General features: G+C 38.6%; 1 protein-coding gene across 2 annotated transcripts in view; it reads right to left on the bottom strand.

Moving 5' to 3' along the window:
• The window catches only part of CATSPERE (catsper channel auxiliary subunit epsilon), a 198,455-nt gene that overhangs the window by 35,448 nt on the left and 139,151 nt on the right, over positions 1-23,856 (bottom strand). For both annotated transcript variants that reach the window (XM_043567779.1, XM_043567780.1), the window contains exons 11-15: positions 19,528-19,970; positions 8,427-8,485; positions 6,150-6,225; positions 2,328-2,380; positions 160-210 (exon numbers count right to left, since the gene is read on the bottom strand). In XM_043567779.1, coding sequence (XP_043423714.1) covers positions 160-210; positions 2,328-2,380; positions 6,150-6,225; positions 8,427-8,485; positions 19,528-19,970 — 682 coding nt within the window. The remainder of the gene's footprint in view (positions 1-159; positions 211-2,327; positions 2,381-6,149; positions 6,226-8,426; positions 8,486-19,527; positions 19,971-23,856) is intronic.

Below are 23,856 nucleotides of genomic sequence, written 5' to 3' on the forward strand. Positions count from 1 at the left end.
TGTGAGTTGCAGCAAAAGCAGTGCCTAGAGGTAAATTCGTAGCAATGAATGCATATTTTAGAAAAGATTGATGTTAATAGGAATTAATACTACTTGATTCCAAATTACTGGTGTTATATTAATATAAGACTCAGTGCTTATGTTAAAACTATTTCTTACTTTTCAATATGGTAAAAGAAATCATGCTGAAGACATTCTTTTTTATTAAATCTACAAAAAATAAAACATAATGAAGTTGTAATATTATCATCCCTTATATACTTAACAGACATTTAATCATTTAACTCAGTGATTCTCAGACTTGAGAGTATCACAGAATTGTCACTTACTGAATTAGAATCCTGGGGTTGATTGTGGCCCTTGCATTTCTATTTTAAAAAATCAGCTTCATAAATGTTTCTGAGGACATCAGAATTTGAAATATATTGATTTATCTATATTTGATACATGTGAAGAATTCATTGAAAATCTATAAAAATAAGATAAATTTCTTTGGACTATTTTCTTCCATATATATATATATATGTGTGTGTGTGTGTGTGTGTGTGTATGTGTGTGTGTATACACACACATATATATATATATATTTTTTTTTTCAAACACAGACTCCTAATTGTTACTGGAGACTCAGTTGTACAGGTAAGGAGCTACTTTAAGGATTCACATAATTTCCAGTTAGGATTCATGCAGACATAAGGCTATCATGGTCTATAAAGTGATAAATTTTTCAGTAAGTTAAATTATTCATTTGACCATTTTTGCTGGCTACTTCCAGCAAGAGAGTGACTCAAATCACCACTGCGTTTAGAGAGATATTGGAAGTCTACACCATCTCCCACCCTGAAACTCAAAACAGACCCCATGAGATGCCCTCCATCATGGACATTTCTCCTGTCATGGGCACCTTGAACTCCATAGGTCTCCTTTCATGACTGTGAAAACGTTAGGCCTATCACATCCTGAATTTAAGATCAGAGGGTCATTTTTCGGGTTGCAGTCATTCTTGTCATTGACTAAGAGGCCTAGAATAAGGTACTGAAATCTATGTTTTTCAAACATGCTTTCCAGATAGGTCTGGTGAACAACCAGCTATCTGACAATCACCATGTATACCCTCCCAGAACAGACTGATTCAAGCTGCATTTCACTGAAGAAAGAAATCTGCAGGCACGGCTACTGTGTGCAGTAGTTCTGGGAAACAGGACAGCAGTTATTCTCAAATTTTAATGCTCTTGCTAATCTCCCGGAAATTTAGTTAAAATAGAGGTTCTGTCTCAGCAGGAGTGGGAGAAGGTCACAGATTCTGCATTTCTAATAATTCCCCAAGATGCCAGTGCTGGTCCACTGACCATTCTCTAAGAAGCAAGGACGTGGACCATCCCAGAAGCAGGATGCTCTATGCTATATAAATTAGTTAGCCTTCATGTTTCCTGGAAAAGGAGTTATGGAAAATGCAAATTCCTTGCTGAATTAAATAAGAATACTTAATCACCAAGCCAGCAACTGATCATCACAATTCCACACTCCAAAGGTTATTGGAATGGCAGGTGAATAGACAATTGTTTGGATGAGAGCAAGTCGTTTCACAAATAGACTTGCATAAGAGCCCCTGGTCCCCCGCTCTCCCCCACTCCTAACCACAGGAGACCTTCTCGTCTCAAGTGCACCTTTATCTCAGCTGAACGTACTGTGCTTGCTGACCTCGAGTCTCGCCCACACAGAAGAGAGCTTTGGCAAGTGGATGACAAAATCCAGCGTGCTTCATCATGAAGCACAGTAAGATCAAATAAAGAGAACCCTGGGGTTCTCTGGAGGAAGCACTGATGGTTCTGTGAGGTTTGCTCTAAAAAAATGTCCCATGGGAAATGGTGCAGGAAACTGAGGCTTCTCTGATGTGGATGTAAGCGATTCTCTGACAGAGATGAGATCATGACTGATTTGAGTAGGACAGAAAGTAGACCTAAGTGTTTCTGCCTCTCCCTTCCCTGGGAAGTGAGCCTGAAGAGCTGAGAAGAGGTGATGGTGAAAGCTGGGAACTGGATTATTAAAAGGGAAGGCGGAGAAAAATGCTGGTAATAGGGAAAGAGGTTAATTCTTTTTATCTGTTTGTGCGACTCAGATGTAAGGTTTGACTTGGCAAAAGGTTCACACAAATTTAGTTTGGACAAACTTCAATTCAAGTTTTGGACACCAATGCCGATTCAACTTTGGATTTCATAAAGAACATGTCAGTCATCAGGCTAATAGCACCACCAGTAATTACAATGTAGTTCACCATTTGTTTTAAAATGCAAAGAGTAAGACAGGTCAAATGCAAATATACTTGCCCTTTAACAGCAATGTATTTACGAGGATTACAGCCAACAGCTATTTGGAACACCTAAAATGAAGCAATTTAAGTGGTGAGATCAGCGGTTTTGGTTCTCATGAGCTAAAAGCAATTACATTTTCGATTTGAAAAAATAACCTTTTAAATGTACGGTTTATCATACTGTTCTGTGCTGTTTTACTCCTTCTTTCTGATCACATTTTTTTTCTCTCTCTCTTTGCTTCCGGTTGCCCAGACCATTGCCCAAAGGTTAGTACTCTGCTTTTTTGACATCAGTATCTCAACAGAACTGACCCAATCTCATATTTTACGAGCACCTCTGCAAACATGATCATCAACTCCACTTCCAGCTTGTACCTGGCTCAGCTGGTAGGTTTCTACAATATGTATAGCTATTAATTTGACTTCTTTTTAACCAGAGACCTGGTTCTTCCCTGACCAGGATGCCTATTTCAATTTCAACCTGGCTCCCGGATGCCTTACTCGTTGCTGTCTACCCTGCCACCCCATCCTAGGCTTCCTAGGGGCGATCTAGACGCTTGCTTTCTGTCTTAAACATGTCCTGTATGTTGCATATTTCCATAAGACAAATCTGAAAACACCTCTAATACTCCTTACCCCAAAGTAGGACATGGGGATCAGAGGATGGGGTTAGAGAATAATGTCCAGATAAGCTTGAGGGATTTAAAGAGTTGTGCATGCGAAACCAAGGCCCTTCAGCCTTCATTTGAAAGGCATGCTCTACAGCAGGAGTTCATGGATTTTATTGCCTGAACCGCCTGATCTCGGTCACAGGACCTTATTTGTTCTCTCAGCAACTCTACCTACAGTCCTTGCTGTCCTTCATCATCAAAGCTTTGTTTTCCAGTCAAATGTGTTCAGAAGCATGGGTCTGCCCTTTATCTTTACTAACCTATCCATTTGTCACACGTGGTTGACTACCCTGCCGCCCCATCCTAGGCTTCCTAGGGGTGAGTCTTTCAGTCAGGACCCACCATCACTCGGTGTCTTAGTCATAGCATCCCTTCTCTTCCGGGGCCCAGTTGACAAAGATCAACAACCATGCTTGGGGTTAAAAATCTGAGTTGACCCGCATGTGGAACGTGAACAGGAACGTTGGTACAGAGTATGGGATGCACGAGAAAGGCTGTTTTCTAGGGCACCCATGCACCCACTGCTGTGGGGCTGACAGTGTTCTCAGGATTGGATACCTAATTAGAGGTATTCTGGCATGTAACCCAAATGAAAACAATGGGCGCACTGGTTTTCTTTATTTAATATTATTTTCCAATTTTAGTATATGTGCTGCCAAAGCAAACACTTCACATTATTCTCTCAGGTGCAGAGACAGGGTAGGACTGCTCTTAACTTAGCTCAGAAGCAGACACAGCACATTTCTTCTAACCGGGCAGAACAACTGAACTGAGACAGGAATTCTTAAGGCCGTCAACACAGAAACGTTGGTAGATAATGCATTACATAGAGTGTAGTCATCTCTCCCTGGGGAAGTTGATCCTGGGAGGAATCACTAAAGCTTTCTGGGGAATGGCTCACTAGGGTGGCTTCATTGCAGCCAATACAAGCTACCTACAGTGGGGCACAGAGGGTGGCTAGATTTGAACTGTCCGTGTCTTGGGGCATGCCAAGGAGGAAAGAGAAGAAACAAACTGGTAATATTAGATGGCTACTCTGTGACAGGCACCGTTCTGGACACTTTACACAAATGGATCACATTTAATACTCTCAACAGAGTGGATAAATACTGTAAGACCAATTTCCCTTTGGCAAACGAGGCGGTGGCAAATCACTGGTTGGTAGCTTGCCCCAGCCGGCAGCTGGCAAGGCTTGGATCTGAACTCAGGTGAGATTAATCTGTTTTTGTAATGCCTTGGCTGGGCAGCACCCAGTGGTTGGGATCCCTAACAAACCTAGTGAGTAGATAGGAAAAAGGGGTAGAGGAAAGCAGGGTGCTTCTGGAAGGCATCTTGTATGGGACAAGCAGCTGGAGGTGGAAAACAGACCTAGGCTGGGGAAGAAAGAGCTGGCTAGGTTGCGGTTTCTTGCTTCCTGCGAAGATGAAGCTGGGAAGGTGGTGGGGTAGGCCGGCCGGGGAGTGGTTGGTGTGCACCTGCAGGAAGTTGCCCGGGGAAGCCGTGTGTCTGTCAGCTGCACTCAAGCTTGGATCACATCTGCCTCTGTTCAGGGCTCCTTCCAAATTCATGCAAGCTCACTCTGCTGCGAACAGGCTCCTTGTGCTGGGGTCCTGATGGACGAGGGCTGTTATTTCATGTACGTTTGAATTCTTCTTGTAGGGATTCCTCACTGTGTTATGCCTGGTATACAGTAGGTACTCAATATATGTTTCTTTTTTTAAATTTAATTTTTTAAAAATTTACATCCAAGTTAGTTAGCATATAGTGCAACAATGATTTCAGGAGTAGATTCCTTAGTGCCCCTGACCCATTTAGCCCATCCCCCCTCCCACAACCCCTCCAGCAACCCTCAGTTTGTTGTCCGTATTTATGAGTCTCTTGTCCCCCTTTCTGTTTTTACATTATTTTTGTTTCCCTTCCCTTACGTTCATCTGTTTCGTCTCTTAAAGTCCTCATATGAATGAAGTCATAGGATTTTTGTCTTTCTCTGACTGACTAATTTCACTTAGCATAATACCCTCCAGTTCCAGCCACGTAGTTGCAAATGGCAAGATTTCTTTCTTTTTGATTGCTGAGTAATACTCCATTGTATATATATATATCACATCTTCTTTATGCATTCATCCATCAATGGACATTTGGGCTCTTTCCATACTCTGGCTCTTGTCGATAGTGCTGCTATAAACATGGGGGTGCATGTGTCCCTTCGAAACAGCACACCTGTATCCTGTGGATAAATGCCTAGTAGTGCAATTGCTGGGTTGTAGTGTAGTTCTATTTTTAGTCTTTTGAGGAACCTCCATACTGTTTTCCAGAGTGGCTGCACCAGCTTGCCTTCCCACCAATATATGTTTCTTGATTGTTAATTAGGCTGGGAGGGAATAAAGAGAGGAGGCATCCCTTGGAGTAGAACTGACTCAGAAGAGGTGGGGTGGTGTTGAAGAATTGGTGTTCAGTTTCTTAGTGCTTCTGGTTACCTGAACACACTGTTGCTATTTCACGGTGCTGTACTTTGGTATATGCGTCTTCCTGGGGTTCCTTTTGCATCCAGCCTACTCAACTTCTACTGATTCTTCAACAGTCCTTTTGGGACACTCAGAATGGCCCAGAACTCTTCTGGGCTATTTGATGACCATGTATCTCACATTCCCTCATGCTGGCTTTTGTTTACGCCTAGGGAAGAGTCTGTCTTTTGGTCTTTGTGACAGCGGTGGTGGTTACATGGTTACACACACATACTGAGACAGAGAAACACAGTCGGTATCCGATACATTTTTTCGAATGAAACAATGGTTCACTTTTTTTGAATAAAGAAATAAATGCAGGGTCAATGTGGACATGACTGGCAGTTTCCTCTGACAAACACACCCAGCTTCTGTTTTTCTCATTAATTTCACTTTTTCCTTTATACAGTTTTATTTGTCTCCATAAACTAATAATCTTACACTTTTATAGGTAGTTATATGTCTCACTTTCGATGGCAAACCCACGGAAGGCAGAACTGTGATCCATTCCCAGAGTTTTGTTCCCTGATCTCTTCCCGATGGAGAAATGTTACAAATGTAGGAGGGGGGTGGAGTTGCATAGAGGTATTGTATGGATTATACAGCTCACCACCATTATTACCATTATTGAGGTAAAGCTTTTGATCTGCGCATGTCACTTACCTTCTGGGATATTGGACATGGTCTTGCTGAGTCACTAGGCCTCATGTGGAGAAGCAGAAGACCCGTGTTCTGGTGTCTAGGAGAAACAGCACGTGCAGGTGATTATAGAATCACAGGGGAGGCGGGCACAATCCCACCTTTCTGGAGAGCCTATGAAAAATCCCATGTACACAATGTGACTGAGCCCTGTGAGGAATTTTAGAGGCCTAGAAGGGGGTAGTGATAGCAACTGCTCTCTGCTTCTGCTAAGGCAGCTGTGCACCGTGGTCACTCTGGAAAGCCCCTTGCACCTCATGGTGGGCTGGCATAGGGTCGGCCCAATGGGAAAGAGAAATGAGAGCTATCAACATTTCAACTCCCTGTTTTATTAACACCCCCAGTCCCTAGAGGAGAGGCTGTGCTGCTGACATCTTGCCCTGCTTCTGATGGTATCAGAAGGCTACAGCTGCTCCATTTGTTCTTCCTCTACCCTCTACAGATCTTTTCCTCCTATTGATAACACTTTGGGAACAATAAAGAGTAAGGTATGAAATCAGTTTCCTGAACCACATTATGCCACATAGTATGATCCGACTGGAAGCAAAAATGAGATCAAATTTCTAGGTGATGAAGTGCACAAGAGTTATTTTGTGCTCAGAGAAACTGGGGAGGGCCAAAAATCACAGAGTTTTTTGGAAGTTTTATTAATATTCTATCCCGTTGGTGCTCAGGTGTTTCCTTTTTGAAACAGCTGGGGAAAAACAAACTAACCACATGCAAAGGTTCTTTTTCTTCCAATATTCATCACATTTTCATATTTATTTATTTATCAAATATTGGGTATAAAATGTAAATAAATAAGTTAGGATACAAATAGCACATTTTTATATTTTTTAAATCACTGTGCCATATTTCATCAATTCTAAGATATATGTTTTTTTCTCATTTAATACCTTTGAAATCAGGAAGCATCTTATAATTTTAACTATGTCACTTATGGTTTGTTTTCCAATGTGATGGAAACGTTGATTTGATAAATACAGTGATATACCATAGATCTGTGAAGAACACTATAACAAATACTGCATCTATAAATTTCTAAGTTTTTTTTTTTTTTTTGAGAGAGAAAGAATGTGTGGTGGGGAGGGGCAGAGAGAATCCCAAGCAGGTTCTGTGCTGTCAGTGCAGAGCCTGACAAAGGGGCTCGATCTCATGAACCATGAGATCATGACCTGAGCCAGAATCAAGAGTTGGATGCTTAACCAATTGAGTCACACAGGCACCCCTGCATTTATAATTTTCCATATAATTTTTCTTATAGGTAGATTTTTTTTTTCCTGCCGTGGCTGATTTCAAAGCATTAGGTACTTTTTCTCGAGTCTTCGACTGACCTCAAGTATCCTGGACAGTTTGATTTGTATTCTACAGCAACAGAGTTCTGAGTAAATATCCAGAAAATCAAAAATACCCCAAGAAACATACAACATTAGAAGAATCGAGAGAAAAGTTGGTAGGTGAGGGGGCGAGGGATGAACTGAGCCTCCCTGAGTACTGTCTTTAAAGTAGACTTTTCTCCCTCCCCTTCCTGGTCTCTCTCTACCACTTTGTGCTGTTTTCTTTCCTTAATAGCATTTAAAACTATTTGAAATCATCTTGTTCATTTATTTGATGATTTGTTCTTTGTCTTTTCCTCCAAGAGATATGTCCCACGACACCAGTACCTCCTTTCTTGTTCACCATGTATTTTGAACACCTAGAAAGTGCTTGGCATAGAGTAGGTACTCATACTCACTTGGAGTAGCAGGGCTATTTTTCAAGAGAATATATTGAGTCAGGAATTAATGATGACCACAGAAATGCCTTAAGACTCAATTCCGGAGTAGTTGCTTCCTCCGGGAATGATCGTGCTCAGGTCCTACCTATTCCAAGAAGAGTCAACGATGGTGTTTTCTCTGATTCTACTCAAAGACTTTCTGATATTAGAGTTCTAGTCTGCCCAAGGATAGTATGTAAAGACTTTGGGATGGGAATGAATGATAAAACACACTTGAAAGTTATTGAATAAAGAAATAGCTTGTTTTTTGCATCTTCAATTGGATGAATGAAAACCTTGATAGGTTTCATTTCATTACATTTTTATACAGAATAGTAATTTCAAATCTCTCCAAACATTTAAAGGAATTTGAAATCTGGATATTTAAAGTGATATGAGGCCATTTAAGTAAAAGAACACCTGGAAATCAATACCCTTGATAGCACATTTCATACCGAGTAGGTTCTTTTAAAAGTCATACTTACTGCAATTTGAAGTAATCATCTACTGCCTCATAATTTACATTTTGAAAAAATGTTACTGTCTGGAAAAGAAAATGAGAGTTTATTTAAAACAGGAAAACTGGGAATGGGGGGACAATGAATACTTTCAAGACAGATTTGAAACTTTCTTTAGGTAAGAAAAAATATAATTAGTATTTTTCCAATTTATTTTCTTTTCTAACTCAGAAACTCCAATTATGTACATATTAGACTTCCTTTGTTACCTTTTTCTTATTTTCTCTTTGAATTGCATTTTACCATAGTCCCTTTATTTCGATGGCTTCTCTCTCCCTCTTCATTTACTTTTGTCATTGCAATATTCCTATTTTCATTTTTAATTTTTCATTTCATTCCTGATGTGTGACCAGCCTTCTCCTGTTCCTAATAACCTCATCTCTGGACCTTTTTATTTCTTCTTTGAGGTTTTTAGAATAATTACAGACATAATGTTGTCTGTAATTTTTCAGACTCTGAGGAGTCATTTGCCTGAAACTTCTTTTCTTGTTTTTGAGTAATTAAAAAAAAATCTATTTGCCTTGTGTATATGTCCTTGCTATTTTCTTCTACCTGGGGCACGTTTCATCTCAATGTTCAGCATTCCAGAAGGTTTCTATCTTTTCAGGATAAATCCAGTTACGGAACATGTATGATATTAGAGGAAAAAAATTATAGGTTGTATTTTTTTATTTAATTAAAAAAATTTTTTAACACTTATTTTTGAGAGAGAGAGAGAAAGAGAGAGAGCATGTGAACAGGGAAGGGGCAGAGAGAGGGGAGACAAAGAATCCAAAGCAGGCTCCGGGCTCTGAGCTGTCAGCACAGAGCCCAATGTGGGTCTCAAATTCACAAACCGTGAGATGATAACCTGAGCTGAAGTCAGACACGCAACTGACTGAGCCTCCCAGGTGCCCCATAAGCTGCATATTTTTAAAGCATGGTAACTATAATCACCATATCCCAAAATTACTTTTTTGGTGGTACTTCTTTGTTTTGTATATATTAATACATATCTTCAGAGATATCAATTTGACTCTGGCTAATCTGGTATGATTAGAACAGAGATGTTGTACCTCTAATACAACCTTTGCAAAAAATCTTAACTTCTGAGACAAAGTTTATTTATCCACATCTTGGATGGTAAGTGGTATTAAACGAAATATGCAATCTCTTGTGATAAAGTTGAAGGCTGTGGAGGTCATCACACTAAAAATAAATCTCGTTCAGGTTCGAGGAAAGGAGCTAGTTGTCAAATTTACACTTGTATTCTATTGTACACCATACTCTTCTTCATATGTAATGATAAAAATAGCATAATTAGGCTTGAAAATTTTAATATTATCTTTTGTGAAATGTAAGCAGATTCTCCAAGGGTTGCTTATCAATTGTCACTTAAGTGGTGCTCAAACTTGGGTTTGTAACTCAACCAGCATATGTGTATTATTTTGGATCATAATCACTGAAAATATTTACCCAGTGGAACTATTTTAAAAATATATATTTTGTGAATGTGATCATCTGTTTAAAAACCATTTCATTATAAATAATTAGGAAATGATTTGGAGACTTTCATTTCTGCTAGTGGTAGATAGGTTATACAGACAAATTTTTGCTCTTTTAAAAAAATTTTTTTAACATTTATTTCTTATTGAGAGACAGACACAGAGTGTGAGCAGGGGAGGGGCAGAGAGAGGGGGAGACACAGACTCTGAAGCAGGCTCCAGGCTCTGAGCTGTCAGTACAGAGACCATCGCGGAGCTCGAACTCACAAATCCCAAGATCATGACCTGAGCCGAAGTCAGACACTTAACTGACTGAGCCACCCAGGCATCCCGACAAATTTTTGCTCTTAAAAACACACATATCACAAAACCTACAAACATCAGCCTTTTGTGAAGTCACCTTTAAAAGCATCCAATAACTGACAAGAGAGTAGAGAACTATTAGCCCAAAGACTGAGGGAAATTAGGAATCTAGAGAATAAAGCAGAACACCAGAGGCCATAATCTATTTCTCCCCTAAAGGCATTTGTCAACATAGTCAGGAGACAGAGAATTCAAGATAGAGAATCAAATTGGATATCCTCTCTACATTAACCTGTGTTATCAGAAGATTGTATTCTCAGAGTAAGAGTAAGTCAAGATTAAATTTGGGCCCTCCTTAACTTTCTAGTGACTTTAGTTACTATGTGATCAGAAAAAGCAAGAAAAGGAAAAAAATTTGTCCTAACAATTGGTAGCCTACCTATGGGTAGGTTCTTGTATGGGTGGAATTGTTTGTCCAGAAGACTCAGGATTTAAAGAAGTTTCAAGGGAGTGGTACCCCTAGATAGCAGCAAACACAGATCATCTTCAGATCAAGGCATATTCTTACTCGACCTCAGGGAATTCTTACAGATAGTTTCACAAGTGTAACAGCACATAGTCAAGAATAACCAAGTGCACAAGGAAATAAGGTGTGCATGAGAATAAACAAACCAGAATAAACAATGATGAGGGAGAAGAAATAGATGAAATAACACATGCTCAGACTGCAGATATGGAAGTAATAGGTGCAGATTATAAAACAGATGTGTTTACTAGTCGTGTGGGAATAAATGACAAGTTGAAAATATCTGTTGTGTAAAAGAAACCATAAATGTGTCAGTGTTTTTTTTTTGTTGTTTTTAAATTTTTTTTTAACGTTTATTTATTTTTGGGACAGAGAGAGACAGAGCATGAACGGGGGAGGGGCAGAGAGAGAGGGAGACACAGAATCGGAAACAGGCTCCAGGCTCTGAGCCATCAGCCCAGAGCCTGATGCGGGGCTCAAACTCACAGACTGCGAGATCGTGACCTGAGCTGAAGTTGGACGCTTAACTGACTGCGCCACCCAGGCGCCCCGTGTCAGTGTTTTTTTAAAGGAACAAATAAAACTTCTAGAGATGGAAAATACAAGAGTCAAAATAAACACACAGTGTATAATTTTGGCATCAGATCAGGCATGACAAGAAGAAGGAGTGAAGTGGAAGACAGATCAGAAGAAATGATAACGATGTATCACAGAGAGATAAAAAGATGGACAATAAAGAAGAAAGACTCATGGGGAATAGATGGAGGGTTAGCTTTTGTTTCATCAGTGTTTCAGGAGAAAAGACAGGGACAGAGGCAAAGATGACATTTGACAAGATACCTGATGAAGGCAGTGATCCACAGATTCAAGAGGCCCAAGAAGTCCCAAGCAGGATCAACGTAAATATCTACACACGTCAGAGTGAAAGTATAGAATGCAAAGAATAAAATCATAATTCATCAAATCTAGGATGCCACAGGGTATAAGACTCATCCTGATGTCATAGATGGTAAAAAAATGTGCCTTAGGCATAAAGAAAGTCATTGATAGTAATAACATAATATTAAGAGACTTCAACACCCCACTCACAGCAATGGACAGATCATCTAATCAAAAAATCAACAAGGAAACAATGGCTTTGAATGACACATTGGACCAGATGGACTTAACAGATATATTCAGAACATTTCATCCTAAGGCAGCAGAATATACATTCTTCTCCAGTGCACATGGAATGTTCTCCAGAATAGACCACATACTGGGACAGCCCTCAGAAAGTACAAAAAGATCGAGATCATACTGTGCATATTTCAAACCACAATGCTATGAAACTTGAAATCAACCACAAGAAAAAATTTGGAAAGGTAACAAGTACTTGGAGACTGAAGAACATCCTACTAAAGAATGAATGGGTTAACCAACCAGTCAAAGAGGAAAATAAAAAGTATATGGAAGCCAATTAAAAATGATAACACCACAACCTAAAACCTCTGGGACGCAGCAAAGGTGGTCACAAGAGGAAAGCATATAGCAATCCAAGCCTTCCTAAAGAAGGAAGAAAGATCTCAGATACATAACCTAACCTTATGCCTTAAGGAGCTGGAAAAAGAACAGCAAATAAAACCCAAGACCAGCAGAAGACAGGAAATAATAAAGATTAGAGCAGAAATTAATGCTATCGAAACCAAAAAAACAGTAGAACAGATCAATGAAACTAGAAGCTGGTTCTTTGAAAGAATTAAAAAAATTGATAAACCACTAGCCAGTTTGATCAAAAAGAAAAAGTGAAGGACCCAAATAAATAAAATCAAGAATGAAAGAAGAGAGATCACAACCAACACAGCAGAAATACAAACAATAATAAGAGAATATTACGAGCAATTATATGCCAATAAAATGGACACTCTGGAAGAAATGGAAAACTTCCTAAAAACATACACACTACCAAAACTGAAACAGGAAGAAATAGAAAATTAGAACAGACCCATAACCAGTAAGGAAATCAAATTAGTAATCAAAAATCTCCCAAAAAACAAGAGTGCAGGGCCAGATGGCTTTCCAGGGGAATTCTACCAAACATTTAAGGAAGAGCTAACACCTATTCTCTTGAAGCTGTTCCAAAAAATTGAAATGGAAGGAAAACTTCCAAACTCATTCTATGAAGCCAGCATTACCTTGATTCCAAAACCAGACAGAGACCCCACTAAAAAAGAGAACTATGGACCAATTTCCCTGATGAACATGGATGCAAAAATTCTCAACAAGATATTAGCCAACCGGCTCCAACAATACACTTAAAAAATTATTCACACGACTAAGTAGGATTTATACCTGGGATGCAGAGCTGGTTCAATATCTGCAAAACAATGAACATGATTCATCACATCAATAAAAAAAAGCACAAGAACCATATGATCCTCTCAATAGATGCAGAGAAAGCATTTGACAAAATACAGCATCCTTTCTTGATAAAAACCCTCAAGAAGGTAGGGATAGAAGGATCATACCTCGAGATCATAAAACCCATATATGAATGACCCAACGCTAATATCATCCTCAATGGGGAAAAACTGAGAGCTTTCCCCCTAAGGTCAGGAATAAGACAGGGATGTCCACTCTTGCCACTGTTATTCAACAAAATATTGGAGGTCTTAGCCTTTGCAATCAGACAACATAAAGAAATAAAAGGCATCAAAATTGGCCAGGATGAGTTCAAACTTTCACTCTTTGCAGATGACATGATACTCTATATGGAAATCTTTAGGGTTTCCTAAGATTCCACCAAGAAACTGCTAGAACTGATTCATGAATTCAGCAAAGTTGTAGGATATAGCATCAATGCACAGAAATCAGTTGCATTCCTATACACAAACAATGATGCAATAGAAAGAGAAATCAAAGAATTGATCCCATTTATGGTTGCACCAAAACCCATAAAATACCTAGGAATAAGTCTAACCAAAGAGGTGAAAAATCCATACATTGAAAACTATAGAAAGCTTATGAAAGAAATTGAAGAAGACACACAAAAAAATGGAAAAAGATTCCATGTTCCTGGATAGGAAGAAAAAATATTGTTAAAATGTTGATACTACCCAAAGCAATCTACATATTCAATGCAATCCCTATCAAAGTAATACGAGCATTCTTCACAGAGCAAGAACAAATAATCCTACAATTTGTATGGAACCAGAAAAGACCCCGAATAGCCAAAGCAATCTTGAAAAAGAAAACCAAAGCAGGAGGCATCACAATCCCGGACTTCAAGCTATACTACAAAGCTGTAATCATCAAGACAGTATGGTACTGGCACAAGAAGAGACAAGACACTCAGATCAATGGAACAGAATAGAGAACCCAGAAATGGACCCACAAACATATGGCCAACTAATCTTTGACATAGCAGGAAAGAATATCCAATGGGATAAAGAGTCTCTTCAGCAACTGGTGTTGGGAAAATTGGACAGTGACATGCAGAAGAATGAACCTGGACCACTTTCTTACACCATACACAAAAATAAACTCAAAGTGGATGAAAGACCTCAATGTAAGACAGGAAGCCATCAAAATCCTCGAGGACAAAGCAGGCAAAAACCTCTTTGATCTTGGCCACAGCAGCTTCTTACTCAACATGTCTCCGGAGACAAGGGAAACAAAAGCAAAAATGAACTATTGGGACCTCATCAAAATAAAAAGCTTCTGGGGGCGCCTGGGTGGCGCAGTCTGTTAAGCGTCCGACTTCAGCCAGGTCACGATCTCACGGTCCGTGAGTTCGAGCCCCACGTCGGGCTCTGGGCTGATGGCTCAGAGCCTGGAGCCTGTTTCCGATTCTCTGTCTCCCTCTCTCTCTGCCCCATGCTCTGTCTCTCTCTGTCCCAAAAATAAATAAACGTTGAAAAAAAAAATAAAAAGCTTCTGCATAGCGAAGGAAACAATCAGCAAAACCAAAAGGCAACCGACAGAATGGGAGAAGATATTTTCAAACGACATATCAGATAAAGGGTTAGTATCCAAAATCTATAAGGAACTTGTCAAACTCAACACCCAAAAAACAAACATTCCAGTGAAGAAATGGGCAATAGACATGAATAGACACTTCTCCAAAGAAGACATCCAGATGACCAACTGACACATGAAAAAATGCTCAACGTCATTCATCATCGGGAAAATACAAATCAAAACCACAATGAGATACCGCCTCACACCTGTCAGAATGGCTAACATTAACAACTCAGGCAACAACAGATGTTGGCGAGGCTGCAGAGAAAGAGGATCTCTTTTGCACTGTTGGTGGCAATGTAAGCTGGTGCAGCCACTCTGGAAAACAGTATGGAGGTTCCTCAAAAAACTAAAAAGAGAACTACCCTACAACCCAGCAATTGCACTACTAGGCATTTCTCCACGGGATACAGGTGTGCTGTTTCAAAGGGACACATGCACCCCCATGTTTATAGCAGCACTATCCACAATAGCCAAAGTATGGGAAGAGCCCAAATGTCCATCGATGGATGAATGGATAAAGAAGATGTGGTGGTATATGTATACAATGGAGTATTGCTCGGCAATCAAAAAGAATGAAATCTTGCCATTTGCAATTACGTGGATGGAACTGGAGGGTATTATGCTAAGCGAAATTAGTCAGAGAAAGACAAATATCATATGACTTCACTCTTATGAGGACTTTAAGATCCAAAACAGATGAACATAAGGGAAGGGAAGCAAAAATAATATAAAAACAGGAAAGGGGATGAAACAGAAGAGACTCTTAAATATGGAGAACAAACAGAGGGTTCCTGGAGGGGTTGTGGGAGGGGGGATGGGCTACATGGGTAAGGGGCATTAAGGAATCTACTCCTGAAATCACTGTTGCACTATATGCTAACTAATTTGCGTGTAAATTTAAAAAAAATGTGCCTTAGAATTGGTGAAACGTGGTGGTGGGAGCAGTAGCAACAGCCTTAAGAGCAGCACCCACAGTGGTGATTGTGGTGGTAGCAGCAATGCATAAACATAGTGCTTGCCAGGTACCAGACGCAGCTCCAAGGGTTTACATACCTAAACTCATTTTCATCCTAATAACTTACGAAATAAATATTATGATAATGACTATATTATATAATTTCATTGTATTAACATGTTAACAAAATTATATGTTAATATATTTTATTACATATAATATATTATTATTATTATCATCATTACTTAGATGAGGGTACGGAGGCATAGAAAGACTAAAAAACTTGCTTCTCTGAGTAAGTATTTTTGTGTTTTTTGGGGGGTAAACACCCAGTATGGCGATTACTGGATCAAAGAGGACTTCCATTTTCAACGTTTTGAGGAGCCTCCATACTGTTTTCCGGCGTGGCTGCACCAGTGTGCATTCCCACCAACAGCACAAGAAGGTTCCCCTTTCTCCACATCCTCGCCAACACCTTGTGTTTTTGCTTTTAGCCGTTCTGACAGGTGTGATACATGCACCCCTATGTTTATAGCAGCATCATCTACAAGAGCCAATTATGGAAGCAGCCCAAGTATCCACTGATTGATGACTGGATAAAGAAGAGGTGATATATATATATATATATATATATATATATATATATATATATCAGAGGTGATTATATAATATATAATATATATGTATGTATTATATATATATATATATATATATATATATTATACACACACATATATGCAGTGGCATATTATTCCACCACACAAAAAAGATTGAAACCTTGCCATTTGCAATGGCATTTTTTTGGAACTAGAGACCGTAATGCTAATTGAAATAAGGCAGAGACAGACAAATAGCATATGATTTCACTCAGATGTGGAATTTAAGAAAGCAAACAAATGAGCAAAGAGGAAAAAAAAAAGAGAGAGAGAGACAAACCAAGAAACAGACTCTTGGTCACCAGAGGGGAGGTGGGTGGGGGGAAAGGGGAAATAGGTGATGGGAATTAAGGAGGGCACTTGTTGTGATGAGCACTGGGTGATGTACGGAAGTGTTGAAGCACTACATTGTGTACTTAAAACTAATGTAACATTATATGGTAAGTATACTGGAATTAAAATAATTTAATAAAAAGGTTAGATGTAGAAGCAGTCTTAAGATTTTTATGGAATCAAATTTTAAAAAACTTGCTTAATGTCATCAGTTAATGTGCATTGCTAGTAAATGACAGAGCTAGTATTTTATCAAAACAGGTAAATTTTTATATCCTTGGTCATTTGTATATTTTGATTGGTAACTTATTTTGAAGTTCTAAACTGCAAATGGGCAAATGCACACGAGAAAGCCTAGTCTTGGAAAGAAAACTTATGAGAGCATCTGCAGATATTGGGGCTAGATAATGAAAGAAAATATTCCTGGGCTAAAGGAAGTGAAACTCTTTTCTGTTTTTATTTTGGAAGAAGGGGTAACTCAGTTTCAGAAAAGTGAGTTGAAGATACTCCTTATTTCTTGAAACATGATCAATTGAGTCTCATTTTATTCATTATGTTTTACTTTTCCCCTGTACCTTCTTCCCCCATTTCCTGTCTCCACTGTAGGCCCCCATAATATTTATCAAACAAGTATGATGTCATCATACTTGATGATGTCATATTGTCTGATATATGTCCTCGGGCATCTTTGTATCCACGGAAAATGAATAATGCTTTTCTTTTTGTTGCTTGTGATCTGTATGCGGGTGTTTGTAATTTTTGTAAATGTTACCATGTGATCGATCTCAGTTTCTCACTTAACACTGTTTTCTACTCGACACCGTTTTAAGATCTATCCCTATGACTGTACACAAACCTAAATCAGCTTTCTTTGTTTCTAAACCCGTTTCTGCCAGATTGCATTATTATTGTAGTTGTGGAATGAAAAACATTATGAACTGGTGAAATGTCAGTTACTGCTTCTCTGAGAACTAAACTGATTGCTTTGGAAAGTTTTAATAAACCAAGTTCCTGAAGAAATTGCTGAATTAGGTATGAGCAAGGTAACAATAAGAAGCTGGTTGAAAATTAAAAAAAAAAAAAGAACTTTGGTTCCTTTCCCAGTGTCATTAATTTTGTTTTCCCTCCTCTACTTAATTTATCCTTTTAAGAATTTTTTAAATGTTTGTTTATTTTTGAGAGAGAGAGAGCGAGAGAGAGCATGAGAGGCAGAGGGGCAGAGACAGAAGGAGACACAGAATCCGAAGCAGGCTTCAGGCTCTGAGCTGTCAGCACAGAGCCCGATGTGGGGCTCCAACTCACAGAGTGCAAGCTTATGAACTGAGCTGAAGTCAGAGGCTTAACTGACAGAGCCACCCAGGCGCCCCTTCCCTCCTCTACTTTAAAGAAACAGAAATGGGAAGTCAGCGATAATGCATTACAAATAAGGTTATTCAAGAAAGGAGACGAGGCGCTCCAATAAGTTGACTTATTTCAAAGAAAAGCCTGTGGTCCTATATTAAAAGATTGACTAACGAATGCACGTTCATTTATTGAAGTTAAAGTACAACGCTTCATATATATGTTTCATGTTTTAGGATTCTCTGCTTTAACTGACTTTGGAATTAACTGAACACTCCATTGCATTGCATCAGTTCAGAGGCCCACCCTCATATATGCTAAAGAAAGCTGAGCCTAGAAAGAGAAGGTGGGAAACAGAATAGAGAGTGTTGGGGAAAAAACTGTAGTAACGCATAAAACGCTTATGCTATAATGTTCATCGGAAAGTAGTACACAAAATAATATGTGCAGTTCATTCATACCTAATTGTGCTGGACTGTTTCCAAAGCTAGCTTCAGTGATTCCTCTCCTTCCTGTAGGCACCACCCCTCACAGCGTAAGTAACCTGGACTGGCCTCATGAATTGCTTTGACAAATAGAATGTGGCCGAGAAGAGGCCTTGTGGCTTCTACTCATGCAGTCTTGGAATACTGCCCTAAGACCGCCTTGGGGAAAAGCCAGGTCTGGCCTGGACAATAGAGGTCACATGGTTCACAGACAAGTGCTCACCTGATGTCCCTTCTACAAACAAGCCAGCGTGAGTGCCAACCACATGACATGTGTTTGAGGCCATCTTAGATCACCTTGTCCCAGACAAACCACCAGATGAATAAACCCAGGTGAAACCAGCAGAATTGCCCGGCCTCTCACGACCCAAATGTTGACAAATAGATTTGGATACTGTTTGAAGCCATCGCGTTTTGGGTGATGTTATAGTATAATAGGTGGCTGATAGAAGTCCATACAAAGCCATGCATTAAAAACAAAAAAGGAAGCAGGAAGCAGATAATACAATTGACAAAGAATTCTGCAGGAATGTGCTTTTAGGCAGCAAAGAGGCCTTTTGGATATTAAAAGTGAAATGTGTGACTCAGGAGCTAATGGCTTATCATTTATTTATTAAAAACTTGTATATTTCTCAACATTTTCCAAGCTAAACCTAGAAGGAAAATCTTTTTTCAAAAAATACACTCACTCACACACACACACACACACACACACACACACACACACACATTTACAACAGACGAAGAAAGTTCTAATTTGTCTTCACATCAAACACTGTTTACCACAATCAGTTAACAGAAATTACTGCAACATTGGCCAAGAGGACCTAAAACTAAGGATATATGATATTATGAGAAAACCTCATGTAATGTGACTGACAATGCTAGACACTATTTTTTTGGTGATAGGATTTATAAAAGTCAATATTATAATTTTACATTTATTACAGTCATATGAGTACATTTTCAAACTATCAACTTACCATGGTTTTAGTGCAGTATCCTAGGGCAACTTCATAGTGAACCTGATATGTCTCTTGTAATATATTTGGGCCGTATGATTCCACCAGAATATACAGACCAACATTTTCTGGATAGACTATTTGAGTCCAGATGGACACGTTCTGTCCCTTGTCCAAAAAGAAAAAAACAGTAAAAATATTATTAAGAAATGCCACGTAGGGGCATTTCTCTTTTGAATTGAAAGTTACACTTTTTGCTTCTAGTCTTAAAGGATATTCCTGTGGACGTATTGTGCCATTTTCAAAAACATGTATGAGATACATTAGCCCAGAGGAACTCATCGAGACTGCTGACTTCAGTGTACTATTTGTCCATGCGTGCAGTTTTACCGCATCTTTAATATTGGCCTTGAAGTAGAACATTATGTTATTTTCCATTTTCACCACCACATTTCCATAATAATCTGGAAAAGGAGGAGAAAAGTTTGTGTTATTCTAAGTAACCGCGAATCCATGCACTTCTAACCAAAATAATTTCTTTTGTAGTAAGGAAGGATTTGTCTGTTTTGAGAAAGTTAGAGTGTGCAGGCAGAAAACTACAACTTTACGTGATGCTGAAGGACATCTCTCCCACTTCATAGTGGGGCAATGTTTCCCCTGGATACATTTCTTCTTGCGTGTACAATATCACTTAGGTATATATGACATCATTTCCATTAAAAAGCTAGAATTAGTGCATTAAATAATAATAAGGGTAGGCATGACAAGAATCATATTATTAGGAAGCATTGTATTATGGAAAACATTGTGCCCCCCCAAGTGAAAATATCTTTTAAGAGGTAATTAAGGTTAAACTAGGTCATAAGGGAGGGGCCCTAATCCAATAGGACTGGTATTCTTATTTATAAGAGGAGTAAGAGACATCAGATCTCTCTCTGTCTCTCTCTCTCTGTATGCACACAGAAAAAAAGGCCATATGAGGGCACAGTGAGAAGGTGGCCTACGTCTCTAAGCCAAGAAGACAATCCTCACCAGAAACCAACCTTGAGATCACCTTGATCTTGGGCTTTTGGACTCCAGAACTGTGATAACATAAAATTGTATTGTTTAAGCCAACTAGCCCATGATATTTTGTTACAGTAGCCCTAGCAGACCAACAAAACTGGGATAAGAAACGGGGGTGGGTGTTGGTTCCTCTCATGTTCACTCTATAAATAAAAGCCAACTTCTTCCCTTAACAGAGTTTTATGCCTAAGTCATAGAGGTTCATAGACAATAAGTCTCTTACATTCTTTGGTTTTATAGCCATATCTGTAAAATGAACAGTGGAGCTAGTTGATTTCATAGCTTTCTTTCCATATACGACTTTCTCCGTGTACAGCTTCTAGGGGTATACTTTCCTTAACTAAAAAAACAAAAAAACAAAAAAACAAAAAAGCCCCAAAACCCGACAACAACAACAACAACAACAACAACACCCCAAAACAAACCCAAACCACCCAATGCTTTAAGGGGACTGACCAAAAGGAGGAAGGTCGATTCATAGAGTCAGGAAGGTTCAGAGTATATTATGTGTATGCATCTTACATTTGAAATTTGAATAAATAAGTGATATTTTCACAGACTGCTGTAGTTTATATGCTAATAAAACCCCTAAATCAGAAATGCCGATTTTTTTTTTTTAGGATCAGAATACTTTAATAAGACATCACTGTCCACATAGATGTCCTTATAATGTTAAGCTTTCACACAGTCCTAGTGTTGTCAGTTGAAATTCAACAATATAATAATGTTGGCGAAATTATTACATTGATCGGTAAGGTGAATATGAAGCTTGGCATATTCTTCTGAGTCTTTTAGTAAAACTGCAAGGGTACGCTGCCCTTAGCGCTAAGGCAACACACAGGGCATCCAACACCAGTGCTGACAGGTCAGTAACACTGTGATGCTAAAGTGATTTGGTAACTTTTCTCATGGAACTTAGATCCTTTATAAATTTAATTTTGTTTTGTTGTGCTTTTGACAAAAAGTCCATCCAGGCGTACCAAATTCTTGGCCTGCTGTGCTGTGTGTGTGTGTGTGTGTGTGTGTGTGTTTCTCAAAACTTCACAAGGTGGAAGGAGGAGAGAAGGATGGATGCGGGTGGATGACCTATAGAATATATCCGGATGTTGAGTGAGAAAAGTCGTTGCAGGATACACACAGTATGATGATATATAAGGTTTAAAATCTCACAAAACAAAAAACACATATTGCTTTAGGATCTTACATCGTGTCCAGGTCACTTGGTGACGTGGTCCTTGCCTTCTCCCACCAGCCTTGTTGCCACTTTTGGTCTCACCCTCTACCATCTAGTCATACACGATTAACTTCAGTTCCACGAACTTGCCATGTTCTCTTGCACCTCTGGGTCTTTGCTACTTCAACTCTCATCCTGACCATTGATCTAATTTTTCTAGTGTGTACCTTCTCCCTGGTTTTGGTTTAGAGGGTTTTCCCCCTGTGTGGACTTTTCTTTTTCTTTTTTTAATGCTTTCTTATTTATTTTTGACACACAGAGAGATCAATCATGAGTGGGGGAAGGGCAGAGAGAGAGAGGGAGATGGAGAATCCTAAGCAGGCTCCACAGGGTCAGCACAGAGCCTGATGGGGGCTCAGACTCATGAACCATGAGATCCTGACCTAGGCCAAATGCAAGAGCTGGACACTTAACCAACTGAACCACCCAGGCGCCTCTGTGTAGACTTTTCTGATGTCATAAATCTGAATTAGGTGTCCCTTCTGTGTGCTATATGGCACTCTCTCTTCTGCTTATCTTGCTGCTCATTGAAACATTATTAAATGAATTTTGGATTAAATATTAAGTTAAGAAGAAAATTAGGAATGACTTTAAAACAATGAGATTAAAAACACTGTATATAAAAGTTTGGGGATGCAGATAAAGCCGTAGTGAGAAAAATTCATAGCCTTATGCTTATTTGTAGATTTAAATGCTTAGAAAATAAGATTGAAAATAAATGAACTAATCATTTAACATAAGAAGCAGGCCACAGAGCACCAAAGTTACAAAAAAAAAAAAAAGTGAAGAATCAATAATGACAAAAGCAGAAATTGAGGAATTAAATAGAAAGCAGATTTGATAAATAAACTAAGAGTACTTTTCAAAAGAAAGAAAACAAAGCCAAAAAAAAAACCCTAAACACAATAAACAATATCTTGTGAGCCAAATTAATAAGGGGTGGGATACAGACAACGTTATAAATGAGAAAGAGAATACTATTACAGACAATAAGCAATCTAAAAATAAAATGGAAAACCTTTGCCAATAAAGTAGCAAATCCAGATAAAATGAATGATTTCCTAAGGAAATACAAACTTCTAAAATTGACTAAAGAGATGGAATATTTGAAGAAACCAATTAGAGAAAATACAAATAATGAAGTGTACAACATTCCTGCTTGCAAAGACCTAATATTGCACACATATCATCATCTCTTCAATAAATTGCATGCCTGTTCTGGCTACACAGTGTTCTAGAAACTTGTGGGGGATACATTAGGGGAAAACCCAGAAAGTCCTCCCTCTTGTGTAACTTACATTCCTGCAGGAATACAGCAATAGGACATGAAAATAAGTGAATTATGTGGTGTGTTAGGAGATTAGGGCTACAGTAATCAAAACGACAGAGAGCTCATGCAGGTAGCAGTGGAACAGAATAGCCTAGAAAATGAACCTGGTTGACACGAGTAATAAATAGATAAGGAAGGTGGTATTTCAAATCTGGGGGGTAAGGGTTGGTCTCTAAAACAGTGATTTGAAGGCAACATCAGCTTTCAGTGAAAGACATAAAGACAAAAAATAGAACGAAATTCTTAACTTATACCAAACACAATTCTGGATGAATTAAAGATTGAAATATGCAAATTAGAAAAGTAAAAATGATAAAAGAAAATACTTAGTAATATTTTTGTAATTGGAAAGACCTTTCAAATTATGACATTACATCCAAAGTCACAAGTAAAAATATTAACAAATTTAACTACACAAAAACACAAATTCTAAATACCAAATCCCTCCAAAAAGGTACAAGAAATTACACACAAGAGACAATATTTGCAATACATGTCAAAGATAAATGGTGAATATACACTGTGAGTAATGACCATATCAGTATCAATAAGAAAATAGATAACCCCATGCAAAAATATCTCAAGAGTAAGAACTGACAATCCATAGAAGAATATGGCCAATAAACACATGAAACTAGATATAACTTCTAATTATAAAATGAGTCCTAAAATGAGAATTACCCATTTTTTTCTGTATTTTGGGTAAATATCAAATATGTCA

This window comes from Prionailurus bengalensis, chromosome E4 (assembly GCF_016509475.1).
Source record: "Prionailurus bengalensis isolate Pbe53 chromosome E4, Fcat_Pben_1.1_paternal_pri, whole genome shotgun sequence".
NCBI classification, from domain to species: Eukaryota; Metazoa; Chordata; class Mammalia; order Carnivora; family Felidae; genus Prionailurus; species Prionailurus bengalensis.